The sequence below is a fragment of the Esox lucius genome, chromosome 24, assembly GCF_011004845.1.
Source record: "Esox lucius isolate fEsoLuc1 chromosome 24, fEsoLuc1.pri, whole genome shotgun sequence".
Lineage (NCBI taxonomy): Eukaryota > Metazoa > Chordata > Actinopteri > Esociformes > Esocidae > Esox > Esox lucius.
This window is the reverse complement of record NC_047592.1, coordinates 11,041,919-11,060,739: the sequence shown is the minus strand read 5'-3', so window position 1 is coordinate 11,060,739 and position 18,821 is coordinate 11,041,919. Positions and strand designations below refer to the sequence as shown.

The 18,821-nt window shown below is 44.9% G+C and overlaps 1 protein-coding gene across 5 annotated transcripts in view; it reads right to left on the bottom strand.

Moving 5' to 3' along the window:
* ppargc1a (peroxisome proliferator-activated receptor gamma, coactivator 1 alpha) overlaps nt 1–18,821 on the bottom strand; it is a 293,004-nt gene that overhangs the window by 25,109 nt on the left and 249,074 nt on the right. For 2 of the 5 annotated variants that reach the window (XM_013140467.4, XM_013140468.4), the window contains exons 1-2: nt 14,363–14,554; nt 10,792–10,971 (exon numbers count right to left, since the gene is read on the bottom strand). In XM_013140467.4, coding sequence (XP_012995921.2) covers nt 10,792–10,971; nt 14,363–14,410 — 228 coding nt within the window. In that variant the 5' untranslated portion in view covers nt 14,411–14,554. Of the gene's footprint in view, nt 1–10,791; nt 10,972–13,907; nt 14,323–14,362; nt 14,555–18,821 lie in introns of those variants that run through there. The other 3 variants (XM_013140466.4, XM_013140465.4, XM_020043513.3) reach the window with 2 other exon arrangements.

Sequence of the window (18,821 nt, the reverse complement as noted above, 5' to 3'; positions counted from 1 at the left end):
CCTCTCCCCTCCTGACCTTTCAGACCCTGCCAAGCTCATCAAGGGCTGCGGGCCTTTTCATTTGTCACAGTAATATCAGAGGAGGATGCGTGCCAGAGAGAGAGAGGGAGGGCATGTGCCGGACAGATAATCTATCACACAGTGGTGTTGCGTGTCGCGACGTAAACCCGGAAACTCTTTTTTTCTTCTTTGCGCAGGGAGGCACTCTTCAGCATATGGCTATTTACACACGTGTGAGTGTGTGTTTTCATGCATGCTTGGGTGTGCATCTACAGTACATACGTCCTTGGTCGGGAGAGTATGGACACAATATTACACGTTCATGGTAAGTGGAACGACAGAAATCTTTTTAGGAAAATGCAGTCAATTTGATTCAGCGGCAAAAGGTCACCCTGTTCAATTTCCACCCCATGCTGAGCACAGTAGGGAAGGGAGAAAACACCTGAAAGCAAATGATCTTATCAAGCCTATAGACCTCAGCACTTACCTACTACATAAAAGCTATTTGCTGATTACTAAATAAACGCATTACCCTTTACCTTGACTTCTGTGCCTGTGTGTTTCTGGTCAGGGTGCTGCAGCCCTTGTCCATGCCGGGAATTTGTAAGCAAGTAATCGGTCATATTTCACTCTGATAAGTTAACAGAGGAGGACTATTGAGATATGTATGTCTCTACAACAAAAGGGGACTATGAAGGGATATGTATGTCTTTACAACAGAGCTGGACTACTAAGGGATGAGTATGTCTACAATAGAGGAGGAGTACTGAGGGATGAGTATGTCTACAATAGAGGGGGAGTACTGAGGGATGTGTATGTATACAACAGAGGAGGACTATTGAGGGATGTGTATGTCTACAACAGAGGAGGACTATTGAGGGATGTGTATGTCTACAACAGAGGAGGATTATTGGGGGATGTGTATGTCTACAACAGAGGAGGACTATTGGGGGATGTGTATGTCTACAACAGAGGAGGACTATTGGGGGATGGGTATGTCTACAACAGAGGAGGACTATTGAGGGATATGTATGTCTACAACAGAGGAGGGCTATTGAGGGATATGTCTCCACAACAGACCATTCCATGAAGAGAGAGTTCCCCTTAATCAATATAGATAGATGTTAGGAAACATATCACAGGTTTGCCTTAAAATAATTAAAATACCCAGTGTTCAAAGTATGTAGGGGGGGTTGAGGGAGGATAGGGGAGGCAGGAATAAATGATGGATGTGTGGAGGGTGTGTGGAGGGTGTGTGGAGGGAGGAAAAGAGAAGCTAGAGATATAAAAGGAGGCTGGAAGGATGGATGGATGAAAGGAGGATGGAGGGATGAAAGGAGGATGAAGGCTGGGTGGACGGATTTTGAGCTGGCGTGTTTTTTTCTTTTCTTATTTTTTTTCTGGATTCTCCTGAAAAGAGTTGATTATGGCGACTGCTAGATAATCAGGTCAACGACGGCATTGGAGGACACATTCTATTACACAGTTTCATAACAAGTATGTGTTGTTCTTGCCAGTGAGAGTGAATCCGCTAATCTCCCCCATCTACCCCCACAGCGAGAGCACACACACACACACTCACAGGCAGATAACATCATATTCTCGTAGACACGCACGCACACAGACATACAGACATGCTCAGAATGTCCATGCCACAGCTTTGTTTTAGACTACTGTCTGTCAGTGGGGCTGACTGTCAAGAGCTCTGTGAGTCATCTCAGCAGCTTCACTCAAGCACCAGGAGCTATTTAAGGGGCTCCTTCAACTATTAAAGGCCCGGCTTTGCCTAAATGCTCAAACGGAAAACACCCGACTGAACCTCCAGCATCCAGTAGGATTTGTACAGCCAGCGTGCAGTAAGGTTTGTATAGCCAGTGTGCAGTAAAATTTGTATAGCCAGCGTCCAGTAAGGTTTGTATAGCCAGCGTCCAGTAAGGATTGTGTAGCCAGCGTCCAGTAAGGTTTGTATAGCCAGCGTCTAGTAAGGTTTGTATAGCCAGCGTCCAGTAAGGTTTGTATAGCCAGCGTCCAGTAAGGTTTGTATAGCCAGCGTCCAGTAAGGTTTGTATAGCCAGTGTCCAGGTGGTTTGAATAGCCAGCGTGCAGTAAGGTTTGTATGGCCAGTATCCATTAAGGTTTGTATAGCCAGCGTCCAGTAAGGTTTGTATGGCCAGCATCCATTAAGGTTTGTATAGCCAGCGTGCAGTAAGGTTTGTATAGCCAGCATCCATTAAGGTTTGTATAGCCAGCATCCATTAAGGTTTGTATAGCAAGCGTGCAGTAAGGTTTGTATGGCCAGCGTCCAGTAAGGTTTGTATGGCCAGCGTCCAGTAAGGTTTGAATAGCCAGCGTGCAGTAAGGTTTGTATAGCCAGTGTCCAGGTGGTTTGAATAGCCAGCGTGCAGTAAGGTTTGTATGGCCAGCATCCATTAAGGTTTGTATAGCCAGCGTGCAGTAAGGTTTGTATAGCCAGCGTGCAGTAAGGTTTGTATGGCCAGCGTCCAGTAAGGTTTGTATAGCCAGCGTCCAGTAAGGTTTGTATAGCCAGCGTGCAGTAAGGTTTGTATGGCCAGCGTCCAGTAAGGTTTGTATAGCCAGCGTGCAGTAAGGTTTGTATGGCCAGCGTCCAGTAAGGTTTGTATAGCCAGCGTCCAGTAAGGTTTGTATAGCCAGCGTGCAGTAAGGTTTGTATGGCCAGCGTCCAGTAAGGTTTGTATAGCCAGCGTGCAGTAAGGTTTGTATAGCCAGCGTGCAGTAAGGTTTGTATAGCCAGTGTGCTGTAAGGTTTGTATAGCCAGCGTGCAGTAAGGTTTGTATTGGCTCATCGGTTCGAGAGGTTGTTCCGGAATGACCTTAGTTGTGAGTTGGATTTCCACAACAAGAAGACCGGACATTTATTAAGAGACTGAAGCGACAACCTTTTGCAGTGAGGGGTGGGGTCGTAAAACGCATTCCAGGAATCCAGGATTTTTAGCATCACGTGATTGTACATCATGAGTTAGGAAACAGTTGTACATGTTTGTGCGCTTGCTGCCTGCGTTTTTTGGGTGTTCCCGTGTTTGTGTGGGTGTGTGTGATGTGGGTGTGTGGTGTGGGTGTGTGTGAGGTGTGGGTGTGAGGCTTATTGGCTCAGCATTTCCGGCCAGGTTAAAGAGAAGCGAGCCTGAAAGGCTCTTAGTGGAGATTATTCTCTCACACTAAAAATAGCCACACACACACAGTAACACTACGGAAATGCATAAGCTAGATATTAGTCACATGCAAATGTAGTCAGCTGACCATTTTACAAGTTGACTCACTTGTTGCTTGTGTACATACATACGTACACTCAGGGGCTGCATATACAAACACACAAGTGGCATGACTCGTTTCTACTTCGACACTAGTACCGACTGACTCTAGTCACTACTTTGACATCAGTACCGACTGACTCCAGTCACAACTTTGACTCCAGTACCGACTGACTCCAGTCACTACTTTGACTCCAGTACCAACTGACTCCAGTCACTACTTTGACTCCAGTACCAACTGACTCCAGTTACTACTTTGACTCCAGTACCAACTGACTCCAGTCACTACTTTGACTCCAGTACCGACTGACTCCAGTCACTACTTTGACTCCAGTACCGACTGACTCCAGTCACTACTTTGACTCCAGTGCCGACTGACTCCAGTCACTACATTGACTCCAGTCACTACTTTTACTCCAGCGTCGAGTTTGTCTCCAGCGTCAAATTTAATGGACAGTGACTTAGGGGGGGAACTAACCCCTTCCTGTTTTTCCTCTATAGGACATTTCAGATGGGGACACATCAACGTGCCTACGTGTGTTAGGTGGTATCGGCAGGTTGGGAGAGGTGTTGTCAGATGACCGTTTTCCGTCCAGACACGGTTTGGCATGTCCTCTGTCTGATGACACCCAACACTTTTATTATTAGACACATCAACATCAGACAGCCATGCTAACCTACACACACACACACACCCTCACACTCAAATATGAAGAGCTATACTGACACTCATGCACACACTATCATAGACTCAGCAGATACAGTGGGGAGAACAAGTATTTGATACACTGCCGATTTTGCAGGTTTTCCAACTTACAAAGCATGTAGAGGTCTGTCATTTTTATCATAGGTACACTTCAACTGTGAGAGACGGAATCTAAAACAAAAATCCAGAAAATCACATTGTATGATTTTTTAATAATTAATTTGCATTTTATTGCATGACATAAGTATTTGATCACCTACCAACCAGTAAGAATTCCCGGCTCTCACAGACCGGTTTTTCTTTAAGAAGCCCTCCTGTTCTCCACTTGTTACCTGTATAAAAGACACCTGTCCACATACTCAATCAAACAAACTCCAACCTCTCCACAACAGCCAAGACCAGAGAGCTGTGTAAGGACATCAGGGATGAAACTGTAGACCTGCACAAGGCTGGGATGGGCTACAGGACAATAGGCAAGCAGCCTGGTGAGAAGGCAACAACTGTTGGCGCAAATATTAGAAAATGGAAGAAGTTCAAGGTGACGGTCGATATTCCTTGGTCTGGGGTTCCATGCAAGATCTCACCTCGTGGGGCATCAATGATCATGAGGAAGGTGAGGGATCAGCCCAGGTCAATGACCTGCAGGACCAGGTCAATGACCTGAAGAGAGCTGGGACCACAGTCTCAATGAAAACCATTAGTAACACACTACGCCGTCATGGATTCAAATCCTGCAGCGCACGCAAGGTCCCCCTGCTCAAGCCAGCGCATGTCCAGGCCTGTCTGAAGTTTGCCAATGACCATCTGGATGATCCAGAGTAGGAATGGAAACCTGCAAAATCGGCAGTGTATCGTATACTTGTTCTGCCCACTGCACAAACTTTGCATATCAGTCCACCCACAAGCATTGGGAAACTCTGGGGGGGTGCGTGTGTGTACGTGGAGAGAAGCCAGTTTAGCTACACCCTCCCCCAGAAACTGCCACCAGGATTCCACCTGGCCGCATGGACACAGCTGTACCGGGAGGCAGAGCCTTGGACCGCTGCGCCACTCAGCGGACCTATCTGCAAACTTCCTAACTAGGCAGTTTGAGGAAAGCGCTTGTGCGTGCATGTGTGCATGTGTACATCAAAACCTGAGTGTGTGCGTAATAAACAGGAAGTGGAACGACAGATTTTGATCAGCGACGTTACAACACTCCTTCCTAAACAGCCCCATAGACTACTCTCCAGTCAGGATGAGAGATCTGAGAGTCCGCTGGAATGTAACAGAGATTGCCTTTGTTTGTTTTTTTCCTGAGTCAGGGCAGCCTTGCTTTTATCAGAAAGTACAAATATACAATATGTGCACAAACTAAAGGCCCTAACAATGTTTTATTTTAATAGGACTCACTTGAGTGAATCGTATTATACAGTATAGTATGATAATTTACGCACCCTCGCTGAACTGCAGAAATGGTGCGTGCGCTGTACTCTCAAATGTCAGCATAAATTTGCTAAATAAATGCAGCCGGCATTCAGCAGGGACTAGTAACAGGGGCCGTTGAGGTTCTGTGTGTGTGTGTGTGTGTGCGTCTGTGTGTGTGTCTGTGTGGGCACGCAAGTATTCGACTTGAAATGAGAGGGGGAATATTGACCAAAACATTTGATCACTACATCAGCACTTACAAACCTAGCACCACGCACCTACACACACACACACACCACGCACCTACACACACACACACACCTACACACCTACACACACACACACACACACACCTACACACCTACACACACACACACACACACACACCTACACACCTACACACACACACACCTACACACCTACACACACACACACACACACACACCTACACACCTACACACACACACACACACACACCCACACCCACACACACACACACACACACCTACACACCTACACACACACACACACACACACACCCCCAATTTAATCAATTCGGGCTGCCTTCATCTTCCTCCCCCAGCTAGGAGGAAGCCCTGCTTCAGCCAAGGGAAACGGAGAGAACAGATCACTAACAGAGGGCCTCTTCCAGGCGTACCGCCCTCATCCCCTAACAGTCCACCGCCAGGAAGATCGCCTATCAAGGACCAATAACATACTGTTTGTGTGTGTGTGTGTGTGTGTGTTTGTGTGTGCGTCCATCCATGTATGTGTATGAAAGTGTACAGGTATTTCCGTGTGTGCGTGCGACCGACAAAGTAACAGCCATTCCATATACATGACCTGGGGCTGATGCCCTAAATCCTGGCATCTGTCTGTAACTGCTCGGCGTCTTAACTCCCTCACTCCAGCCTGTGCTGTTTCTAACTCATTAGTGGTGGGTTTCAGCTGGCACTCCTGCCGCCGCCGCGCACGCCACCAAAATGACGCCGATCACTCATCCCGCGGGATCATTGACTTGCCTCTCACACACACACACACAGGCAGGAAGCAACACACCCAACGTCTTGTTTTAGCTAGCAATGTTAACGTCCTCGCTGTGCTTGTTAATGAGAGATTCAGTTAATGGTCTGAGTGCTTTAATCTGTAACTCTGAGTGACTGACAGCCGGGGATGGAGTCCTCTTTATATCAGGTCTGAGGCCGTCTGTCATCCGGCTAATGCAACTTCCCCTCTTACAAGGACGGCGGACATATTTGATGGAGTGCGTAGAAAGTTGCTTATAACAACTGATCCCGGATCAGATGCTGCTTAATCAGCCTAATGGTTACCTTGGGGATTGAAGATGGTGAAAAGGGATCCAAGCTCTCCGCCAGGATGGACTTTGAGATTCCACGTGACAGCAGGGGGCCCACTGGGAGGCGGGTTGAGAGTTCTGGAGGTGATCTTAGTATGAAGCCAATGGAAGCCCGACTAACCACCGCCCGATATAGAAAGTGTTAGTTTAGATGCCGCGCGGTGTTGAAGAGGTGTTGGCGCACACTGTGGTGCAGATTGATAACTGGCCTGCTAGGAGGCTGTGTGCCATTCTCAGCATTGTCCGGATCCCTCCAAAGGACAGTGGCACAGTACACTCCAGTACAAGATGTCACGCAAGGGACGACACACACACACACACACACACACACACACGCGTAAAGACATGCCTGTTTACTATACTTGTGTGGACCTCTTTGGGGACAAATGCATTTCGGTAAAAAAAATGAAAAGATGAAATCTAAACCTAACCCCTCATTTTAACCCTAAACCTCATTAGAACCGTAACCTTAACTTTAACTCCAAGCCTAAAAAAAAGCTGTGTATAAACGTGAAGGTTCAGCAAAATGTCCTCATAAGTCATGAGTTACCACTAGCTTACAATAACTGTGAGGACATTTGATTCTTACAACTACAGTAACACACACACACACACACACACACACACACACACACACACAGAGAGACATAAACAGACACACACACAGACACAAACAGAATGTGCAGGATGTGAACAATCCACCCACACTAACTTCACACTAGATGTTTAGACTCCTGACAGACGGAAACTTTTTCAACTGTAGCAGTATAATAACCTAGCAGTTTCCACATTTCCCATTGCCTGTCAGACACCTCACTGTATCTGCATAAGTGCCAACGCAACAGAAACACTACTTATTGTTCTTTCTATTTATGCCGGAAATCCTTCCTCAATGACTGTGGGACCAAGACTGCAATTCCTCAAACACGACCAGTCGCGTCGTTTAACTCTTACAGGACGTTGGAAAGAAGGAAAGGGAAAAAGGAAAGGGGGGGGAGCTTTCATACTCTCTCTGTTTCTCTCCATCTCTCTCCCCCTGTGTCTCTGTCTCTCTTCCTCACTTTCTCTACTGTTTATCAATCTCTCTCACACACTCTATGCTACCCCCCCCACCCCCGCCAGATTTGTACAGCAGCCAAAGGGAGGCCTTCCTAGCACACATCTCCCAGTTCCTGTACACTGCTTCCCACTGCCCTCCCTCTAGCGAGGGGCCCCATAGCGACAGCTGCACCCAGCATTCAGGCGTCCTCCCTGGGGGAGCAGAACACACACTACTCCCCAGCCACCACCTCCACCGTAGCAGCTTCGGCTCCCTCATTTTAGCCCCGGAGATGGACCGGATAAATGACGGCCAGGCAAACTGGCACTGAAGGGCATCAGACGTCAAGTTCGCAACAATCCACCGTGACTTTCTATGACTGCTGCTGCTCCCTGATCTTATATCTGTCCTCTCTTGTCCCCCTCCCGCTCTTCCTCTATCTCCCTTCTCTCTCTCCCTCCTCACGTTCCTCCTCCTCTTTTCATCTCTTCTCCTTTCTCTTTTCCTCTTTCTCACCCCCCCCACTACCTCTCCTCTCTCTCTCTCTTCTCTCTTTTTGTCCCTCCTTTCTTTCTCCCCCTCTCCCTTCATCCTTCTCTCTCTCTCTCTGCTCATCTGCCTCCCAGCCATAGCCTGTTCCCTTCTATTATGTGAACACTAGACATCCACAAAAAAAAAAAACTGTGTGTGCCCGAGAGAAAGACTGTGTATTTTGTGTTCTATTTGTGTGTATTCGGGAAGAAAATGAGTGTTTGCGAGAGTGAGCAAACAGAGGAGATTAGTGTGTGACAAAGAGAGTTAAGTATTCGTGCACGCAGTAGGGATGTAAGTATGTGGTGTGTGGAGTTGTACGTCCATGAGGTTGTGGCTCATAGGTTAAGTTGAGGCAGAATGTCACCATTTGTGTTCAGGTTTGGGAAGAAAGGATTTGGAGAATAATATTTTGTGTCCTGACATGGATAGAAATTCCTAAAATGTGTGTGTGTGTTTGTGAATTGTTCATGTTAAGGGTAGAGACAACCTACCAAAAACACCAATTTAGCTCTAGTCGGGTAGCTAACAAACATTTGCAATATTGTGGGAGCGGGAGATTAAATACATCCCCTTGGCTAATCAGAAGCCTGCTCTGAAACCTGACCATGTGATTGGGCGCGGCACTGCCTCACACAGGCCATTCAGGGAAGGTGCAGGAAGTAAACTGGCACCTAACAGCCTCTAATTCTGTGACTACGCAGGCACGCACGCACGCACGCACACACACACACAAAGACAAACACAAAGACACAGAGGGAGAACCAGAGACACAGACAGACAGACGCAGACCTACAGACACACAGAGACACACAGCGAACCAACCAACTTTCCCCTGTCAGATTAGTAAGGATTAGCTTTAACAAGAGCCAACTCCCAGCAGTGCTGCATGATGTACTGAGCACTTCTTATGGCAACTTGAAACTTTCCACTTTCCAATTCCAGATGGCAACCGCCAGTACAAGGAATACATTAGTCGTACGTAAAGCCAGCAAGCTCATTTGAAATGCATCATATTCATTACTGCTCTGATGTTTTCAAATGTTGTAGCAGTTTTCTGATGGTCTCTCTCGTAGCCAGGCAGAGCCAGTGTCGCTCTTGAAATGATGTGCTGTCCTACTGTTTTGCAGTATGTTAATATGTGCACAGGCCGTCACACATACAAAACACAAATGTGCATACACACACACACACACAAAAGTCGTACTGTGCTGGTTCCTGTGCTGGCTCCCTCAAAGAGTGCATCAGAGGTGTAAAGCTCAATTGTGTTTTAAAATGTGACACGTAAAACACACAGACACACAGTCACACACGCAATTTCTCACAGTGGACAGACATGCTGGCCGGTATTTTTATCCGTCCCCAGAGCCAGTCATTGGCCGCGGGCCATATCACTCTGAGGGTCTGCAGTCACATGACTAGCTATCAGGCCCCGCCCCAAGTACAGGCACTTCGCTGGCAATAAACTGAAGGACCACACAGCGGGTGGGGTGGGGGGGTATCTTTGTGGAAAAGTCAGCCAGATATCAACCCTCCCCCCCACCCCCCGTGAAACGTGACCACCTGACAAGCCACAGACACAGCTTCAATCCCCCCAGAACCCCCCCCCCCCCCCCCCCCCCCCCCCCCCCCCCCCCCTCCAGCCAAGCCTGAGCCAATCTCTGTCTTCCTTGTCAATCTCGCCACTGATAAACCAGTAATGAACTGGCTCTCAGTGCGTATTCCACCAAGATGGCTTTATTGCCCTGCCAGTGGGATTCTTCAATGGACTTTGCCTTCCCCGGAATGTGAGCAAGTGCACTGGGTTGAAAGTTTAACATTTCACTCCCAAACCCGGTGGAACAGGGGCTTACACAATATGGCCGACGGCCAAAGGGGCAAGTGCCAGGCTTAATAGCGCTAGTGGAGTGTTGTTTTTTTTTTTTTTTCGTTTTGTTTTTCCTCCACTTCTTCAGATGTGCGCCGCGGCAGAGTGAAGCTGTGGCTGAATGGAACGAATGACTGGGGGGATTGATAAGGAACTGTCAGAGGGCGAAGGCAAAGACCAGGACAAAGGTCTCCAGGCTTATCAGCCTGGCCCCCCGCGTTATCTGGTCTTCTGGTGTGTTAGTAAACTCACTCATTACAGTCAAACCACTACATAATAGGCTGATATGGTTTTTATCAAGTACCTGGAAGGCTTTTTTCGGCAGATAACAAACTTGGAGTACAGACTTCAGTTTGATACACGTTTGTTTTATTGCCGATCACGTTTCGGCTGTTGACCTCTGAAGAGTTCATGTAGCTTGCAAACATTTCTGTTTTGTTTATTAAGAGTCCAGGCTACAGTAATATCCATAAATACCATACTCAGTGTCTGTCTCCTAATAAATACAGTAAGGTGGCCAAAAGGGACAAAAGAGGCTTGGCAGAGAACAAACAAGCACTGTAAGGTGATTTCTAGTATGATATGCTCTCTTACCTCGAACAGATTGGAAGCCTCGTTGCCATACTGACTGGAAATTATCTCCGATTGGTCACTGTACCACTTGAGGCCGCCCAGGAAGCTATCCGCATCCAGGTCACTGACATCAAGCTCTGAGAGGTCGAGTTCTGGGAGGTCGGGACAGAGGGGCTGGTCTTCACCAACCAAGGCAGCACACTGGGGGAGACCAGAAGATTGGAGGTGTCAACACCGCCATCAACACACAAGATTGTTCACAGATACATACGATGACGCAGAAGCAATTATTGGGAGACACTTTTTCACATTATGGTAATTTTACCCACATCTATTTATGGCTATTATTACACAATATCTGCACATTAGGTTTAGGCCTTGAGTTCTTTAACTGCTCTTTGATGATAAGAAGTTATCTTTATTGTTATGGGTGGCTCTTTTAATTTGTCATATTGCGAGGCCAATTGGCAAAACTAACTGCGCCTTACATTCAGAAGGGCTGAAATGGTGTTGCTGGGCTTCTCCTACCGCTCTCTGTATAATTCCGGGCTGAGCTGCGATTGGACATTTGAATTTGATGAACAGCACGGCGAGACTTGCCATCTGACTACCTGCCAATAGGTCTACGACAGCCTATGGCACAGATTTAACTCCGGGGCAGGGATTGTTTCCACCACGCGCGTTGTGATCCACACTGGGCCGTGCTGACGCTAAATACTGCCTGTTGACATTTCATTATTTGCCCTACGCTTTTTAGTAGGGCGCTGCACGCCGCAGCTGCTCGGCCACTCTCCAGACACAAATCGTTGGCCTCACCGAAGTGAGACGAAGAACTCCACGTGACTAAAATAGTCACATCAGGGTTTTAACATTGACACTTTGATATTATATATCCTATTAAATATCATGTAACAATGCTTCATTACCTTAGGAACACCATCAGAACATATGTAAACAACATGAACCTCTAGCGTCACAACAAGGTTGAAACTACAGTAATGTTCATGGATATTAAGTAATTGCATCCACAGCTGCCTATGGATTTGAGAGTGGTTACATCTCTCTGACCTCATCGCTCAGCTTTTTTTTTTCGAAACCACGGAGAGGATGGAGATGAGGACATGACTTTTGACTCTGCGCAAGTGGTTACAAGTTCAATGTAAACACGTTCCAGGAAGGCGCTTCGCTAACCTACATTTCTTATTCAGGTGCCAAGATGTTACGAATGTTAATTGCTTCAGCGACCAGCGCTTGCTTGCAGCAAGGTTACTCCATCACTGCACGCCATCCGTACAGTTCGTTCTGGGAAATGGCAGTCACTTCGACTATAAGATAGAGAAAAACGCATACAACCCGGAGGCAAGCAGGGACAGGTAGGCTGCAAAGTGAGCCAAATGCAGGTATTTTAATCCCAAAGCAGCCTACTCGCGTGTCTTCTCTCCCCCTTCGTTACGAAATGATTAACAGATGTTTCAATTGAGGTACATGTTCATTCGAACCCCACATGTCATACATGTTCGCCAGAGACACGTCAGGATACAATTTATTCATATCGGACGAAGACTTAATGGCGATATCCGAGGGCATAACCAGGAGGCGGTTATTTGCCCAACGGGGCCAGTGAGAGTGAGGGAGTCAGACTGGAGAGAGATGAGTTCCAGGGTTCGACTCAGGGCAACAGAGACAGATAACCTACTATGCCGAATGGGACTAAGACTACAAAAAGAAACACGTCCCTGCATTCAGACATGTGCCACAGTTGATCTCGCCTCTGCGCTCGTACAATGACGTTGTCATAGACAATTTATGACAATTACCCCACCTTCTCAAATAGACTAGAACAGGGATGCAAGTTATTATAATCGTTATCACAGCCCTGCAAAATACGTTACTTAATCAAGATAGGAAGCTATGAAAAAGAAAAGTCCCGTAGAGATCTGATACAGAATGGCTAAAAAGATAAATTTCCTTTCAATCTTTTCATCGACTTCCAACGGTGTTAATGAAATAGCGCCGCCAGACAGTGAGGGAGGAGCGAGCGCACTGCTACTGCGAGCCAATGTGATTTACGCACACAGAACATATAAAAGCACCTGCTATCGTGAGATTATTAGGAATATGACTAGGGACTTGGAGTGCATTCCCTGATTATAAAGAGGGGCCTGTGGGAATTTCTCAGCATGATTTATGCTCAACTCAGAATGAACTGACGCACTCAAAAATAAAGAATAACGAAAGCGTGTCACAAGCAGGTCAGGTTTTTGAAAAACACGCACCTTCGTGAGGGGGTACATAACGCTATAGATTGGCAACAGATAACCTGGTGTACTCAAAAATGATCAGATAAACAACAAACATATTATTTGTAGTTTGACAGGCTGGCTCAGACGACTTGGTATCCATCTATCCATGAATAATTGAAGTAAAGTGAAAAGGAGTGCTACTGTTGCATAAAATCACATCGATATACTCTGTCCAGGAAAACGAATAAAACATGCTTACTTGTCAAATAGGTCGTGAATTAAACTGACTTTTCCAGACATTTGTCGAGCAAATTGTTTTTATCCAAGCTTGTCTCGTGTTTTGATTTACAAACGTAGAAACGCTGATAAATCTGCAGGCTCATATCGAAGATGAGCTTTTACCCCATTAATGCATTAAAGTCGATGGTACATGAAGACAACTGTATTGCTCAGTGCATGTAACAGACAACATAGACATAACACACAGAAATGACCTGATAAGTTGTATAAAATAACTATTTGCATTATTCAATTTAAAATCATTAGTTGCCAACCTACCACCCTGTGCGTTTTAAATCAAGAGCTTACTAAGTCTGCTTTGGGAAAAACACTCCCTATGGCAATTACACAAATCTTTTAATTACGAGTAGAAACATTCCCATACCCTGGGCAAAACAAGCAATTTGGTTACACATAACTATATATTTTTTTACTCCTTCAAGGGGATGTTGGCATCAAGACGCGCCCGATACCAAGATGCTCTTCCGTAATACCATGCATCCATGCCTGTGATCATCTCCGCACTTTCCAAGGAACAAATCACGTTAAATCCCTATAAAGCCTAGTTGAAAAGGCACTTAAATCGTCCGAGGGTTCTTAGGCGCTGTACAATACCTGACTTAGAAACATTTCTGTCATTCTGACTTCAAGAGCGGACCCTTTTCACATCAGCACAGCCGCGAATACAGTCCGTGACTGAAAAGATCTCCACAAGCATGTAAACATTCTTTCCGATTGCACGACATCCTAGAGGGAAGCGGCCAGCAGCAAACTCCAGCGCTGCAAGATACGCAACGCTCCAGTAGCCTACAACATTGAAACTAACGACACTATGTAAAAACATCATATTTGTTTTATCCCCTCCACTTGTCATATATTCCTGCGCACGTATTTCTCCCGTATTGTATTCCCAGCGCAATAGCGGCGATATTACGCATTCCGTGCCAACACCAGCAAAGAAAAGCGGCTATGAAAAATCACGGTCTTGGATGTTCTGCGGGGTCCATCCTTCCCAAAACGGTCCAGTACGATACAGCTGACAATAAGTTGGATATTTTAGAACTGCTCACCTCTAATTCTCTCCAGACCGAGTCCTGGTTACACCTGTCCCACGCCATCCAGGCACTAAATTATGGTCCGAAAGAAACAAAAAAGAAATCAGGCAAAAAAGAAATCCACTCGCGCTCCACTTGCTGTCGCACAGGCAACTGCCCCTTACCGAGAATGAACTGAGGGCACCTGTCTTACAACCGCTTTCCATCACATGACAAAGCTATTAAAAGTAGGCAGGGGAGTGACTCCCTTCTCCACCCCCTCCCCACTACTCGCCAGTGACGTACTGTAAAGCAGGCGGGGACTGGCACGCGCATAGTAAATCTTTTCCAACTATAAAATCGCTCAATTCTGAAGACACCGCGAGATAAAAGGCGTTTCGAACGCATCACACGTAAATTGTGCTTTCGTTATCAAGACCGCTATATATCAAGACCGCTCACCGGACTACACATAAGACAATCGAATCACCACCATGCATGCAGAATATGAAATAAATCATAAATATATGTGTTATCAATTTAATATCCGTACAATGTTGAACATGTAAGCTAACCTAGTTCATTCAAATATGGTAAAATAATGATTTAAAAGACAAACCTGCGCCTTGAAAACGTATTTCTATAAAAAACACTAGAATGGTTTTGGCTTAACATTGTACGCTACTATGAAATCACACAGACGCTTATTATTCTAATAGTACGCATTTACTTATGTTAGTCGTCTGAAAAAAAGAAAAGAAAAAGGTGTATTCGGAGTTCCCATAAGCCTGTAAGGATATGAAGGTTTTAGTGAATATATAGAGACTAACAAAACAAAAGTAAAAAGATAATCAGATTTGATATAGTCTGGACTTCCGTCACATTTGCCAAATGTATAAACCATCTTACAACAACGTTTTCCAACACCTAAGCTGGGCTACTGCATTCTCCACGGGGTTAGAATCCCATACTCAACGCTAGGCTTAACTGCGTAAAATGTCCACGCTTCCGGCGTACCTGCATGCTACTGCAAAACTACCGTTAGACGATTTCCTTGAATTTCCAGTCTTTTTTCATAACATAAAAAAACGGGAATTGGACATGTGTATGGTCATGAAGCACGTTACAGTTCAATACATTTTAGCCAACGCTACGGTCATTTTAATACGGTAACCTAAGACAGTCTGACTGCCAGAACACCCCATGTGGTTAATACAATTTTCTTTCACGAAGACGTGGGGCGGCAGATGACAAGTATCAACCGTGTGTACAGTGTCAATAGTGCATGTATACGAAACAGCATCATAGAAAACAAAAAACATTAGTTGGTGTGGACATTTCAAACAAGTGGGTTTGTGCGTGTACGAATACCTATTGTTTGCGATATTCATTTCCACATATAATCCACCTGTATCCGGACCTTATAAGATATGAAATGTTATGGTGCATATTTACCATGATAAGAAATTCAGTTATTCCAACGGTTTTTGTTTTTTTTTGACTAAACTGACAATCACATTTTTACACGTAGTAGCCTAGGATACATCTCATCTAATACCAACAATACAAAAAAAGATGTGAAAGCAAAACTATAATGTATGTATGTATACAGATACCGGTCCCGTTGGTTTTTTTTTTACAGCAATTTGTTTATACAAGCCTTTTTTGGAAAAGGGGTGGGGTTAAAAAAACTCCCATGATTTGAGGCCACTCACCACCCCCACATCTTCAAATTACTTAGTGATACCTGCATGTATAAAAAGGATATATCAGCAAAACAAGTGGTAAATAAAGGACAGTTTAAAAATCGAGTCATATAAAAGCTTTTTTTACATTTACCATGGTATTCTTAGTAAATATATATATACAATATGTAGCTCCAGGATGCCCAGCATTGGCATGTTTGGTTTCCATGTGTATGGTGTCTTGAGGTGATGAGCATCAGACTATCAGATGTTGTGTAATAACACTTAACTCCATTACTCACCAGGTACTAAGCAGTGGTTGCAGTATATAACAACAAAATGGTCCATTGTTGTCAATATAATCACATTGCTAGGCAGGTACAAGAGTAACTAAATGTACAGTATTTACCAATGTATCCATCACAAAATAAATATAACATCCTTACAGGACATTCTATACAATACAACACACATCCCATAACAAGAAGTGACATTTAACTCTCTGGAATAGATCAGGCTTAGTTCAGTTCTGTTGTCGCATGCCTATTAACTCCACCTGAGCATGCAAGAAGCAATTGTCTCCCTAAATTAACAAGCCACATAAGTCTCATTAAACATGAAATTGCACAAAAACCTGTAAAAGGCTGCCGATGTTGAAGCTGTGTACCTGATTTGTAGGCTAGGGTGAAAACGTACCTCCTTATTGCCATCCGTTTCATCCTCTTCCTTTTTTATTTTTTACTAGCAAACCTACACATCTGCTTCGCCATGCATGCCCAGTGCCCACAGACACTACCCAGAAGCCATGGCGAAACCTTATTTGAGCAGGTGGTGTGCGGTGACCTCACTGGGCCCAGATGGAGGCCAACAAACACATGCGCAGACACACACACACACACACACACACACACAGAGCAGGGGACTAGTGACACAGGAATGACAGAGGACAAGATAGTGTGTCTCTGGCAGCATTTCAGGTAAGGACGGTATGAGAAAATTCAATCTAGTCCCTAGCAGGACAGGCCTTGTGCTGAAGGAGGATGTTAGGCAGACGCAGGAGTTCCTCTGGTTCCGCTGCAGCGGTGTGACTCACACGCCAGGTTTTATCTGATTGTACCTTCATGCCAAATAAGACGTCCAGGTCTAAGAATAGACACGACTATGTTGGGATTTTGTTTGAAATACGTGTACAATTTTTGCAGGCCGATTACGTTTCAGATTTTTAAAGAAATAAAGTTGCACGTATTTCGTAGATTTAACATATTTTAAACACGTTTCTTCAGTGTCACTTTGGTTTATAGATTCAGGAATACAATTTGAAGTTGATCTGACTTGCCAGTAGCCAGTCTTCAGACCTGAACCCAATAGAAAATCTTTGGCGGGAGCTGAAAGGCTGTATTGCCCAGCGACAGCCCCGAAAACTGAAGGATCTGGAGAAGGTCTGTATGGAGGAGTGGGCCAAAATCCCTGCTGCAGTGGGTGCAAACCTGGTCAAGAACTACAGGAAACGTATGATCTCTGTAATTGCAAACAAAGGTTTCTGTACCAAATATCAAGTTCTGCTTTTCTGATGTATCAAATACTTATGTCATGCAATAAAATCCAAATTAATTTCTTAAAAACATACAATGTGATTTTCTGGATTTTTGTCTTAGATTCTGTCACTCACAGTTGAAGAAATTACAGACTTCTACATGCTTTGTAAGGGGTAAAACCTGCAAATTCGGCAGTGTATCAAAGACTTGTTCTCCCCACTATATACTATAGGTAGTTTGTAGTAAACAGGTCTATCAGGGGTTGTATGTGTTGTGAAATGACACACACAGTAATGCATTGTCAAAGATAGGAAAACATATCACTGAAAGCAACACTCACAGGAATATCACAGCTACACTCTTATAAAAGGATAATCAAAACTATTGCTTTTACAGAGTTTTAACATTAAAACCTCCTCCACAGACATGTCTCTAAGGTAGGGATTACCAACCTAGGGGGCAGGCCCCAAAAAGAGGACATCTGAGCTTGCTGGGGGGTATTAAAGTATTATATAAAATATTTATATGAACATGACTGTCAGTTAGCTGTTGCTAGCAAGGCAGCTAATTATTCTGTTGAACCCCCCCCCCCCCCACCCACCCTGATGGCCCTGGTGGAAAATGGTTGGGAACCCCTGCAAAAGGATCTGTTTACAGAAGATGATGTGGGAACTGTTTTCCACACCCATTTGCTGCATAAGGTATTGAAGTGTAATCAACTTGGTTATATCAAAGCAGAAGCTTTGAGCTCTTAAACATTGTATACTGCCAGAAGATTGTATACTGCCTGAATCTGACAGCTTTATGGTTGTGAGGCCTCCTTCCATAGGTTTGCTTTGATGTAATTTAGTAGATCATTAGAAAAATTATGTCAGTTTTTATGGCAAACTCCACTACCTTAATGTGGCAATTCTCCATCAGTTTTAGAACTAGAGACTGTTCCATGAAGCCCTGTGCTGGACTCAATTTGATTTTAGTGCGCTAATGGCATTTCACAGAAATGGAATACCCCTAAATGATTATGTGATTTGTCAGAGAATTAGTCGACAAATGAGAAATCCGGATGCCGCACATCTAAAATGTCTGTAATCCATTGTTATCTAAGATTTGACCTTTACGTATTGCCAGAATAATACGACATGTAAACCTCTCAGATGAGACCATTGGAGTCATATGCCTATATTCAATATTTACCCATGATGAATCAGCTGCTTAGAGGTTGGCCTGATGCCCCTGTACACCTTCTGTTTCAAATCCCCTGCTCCACTCGAAGTT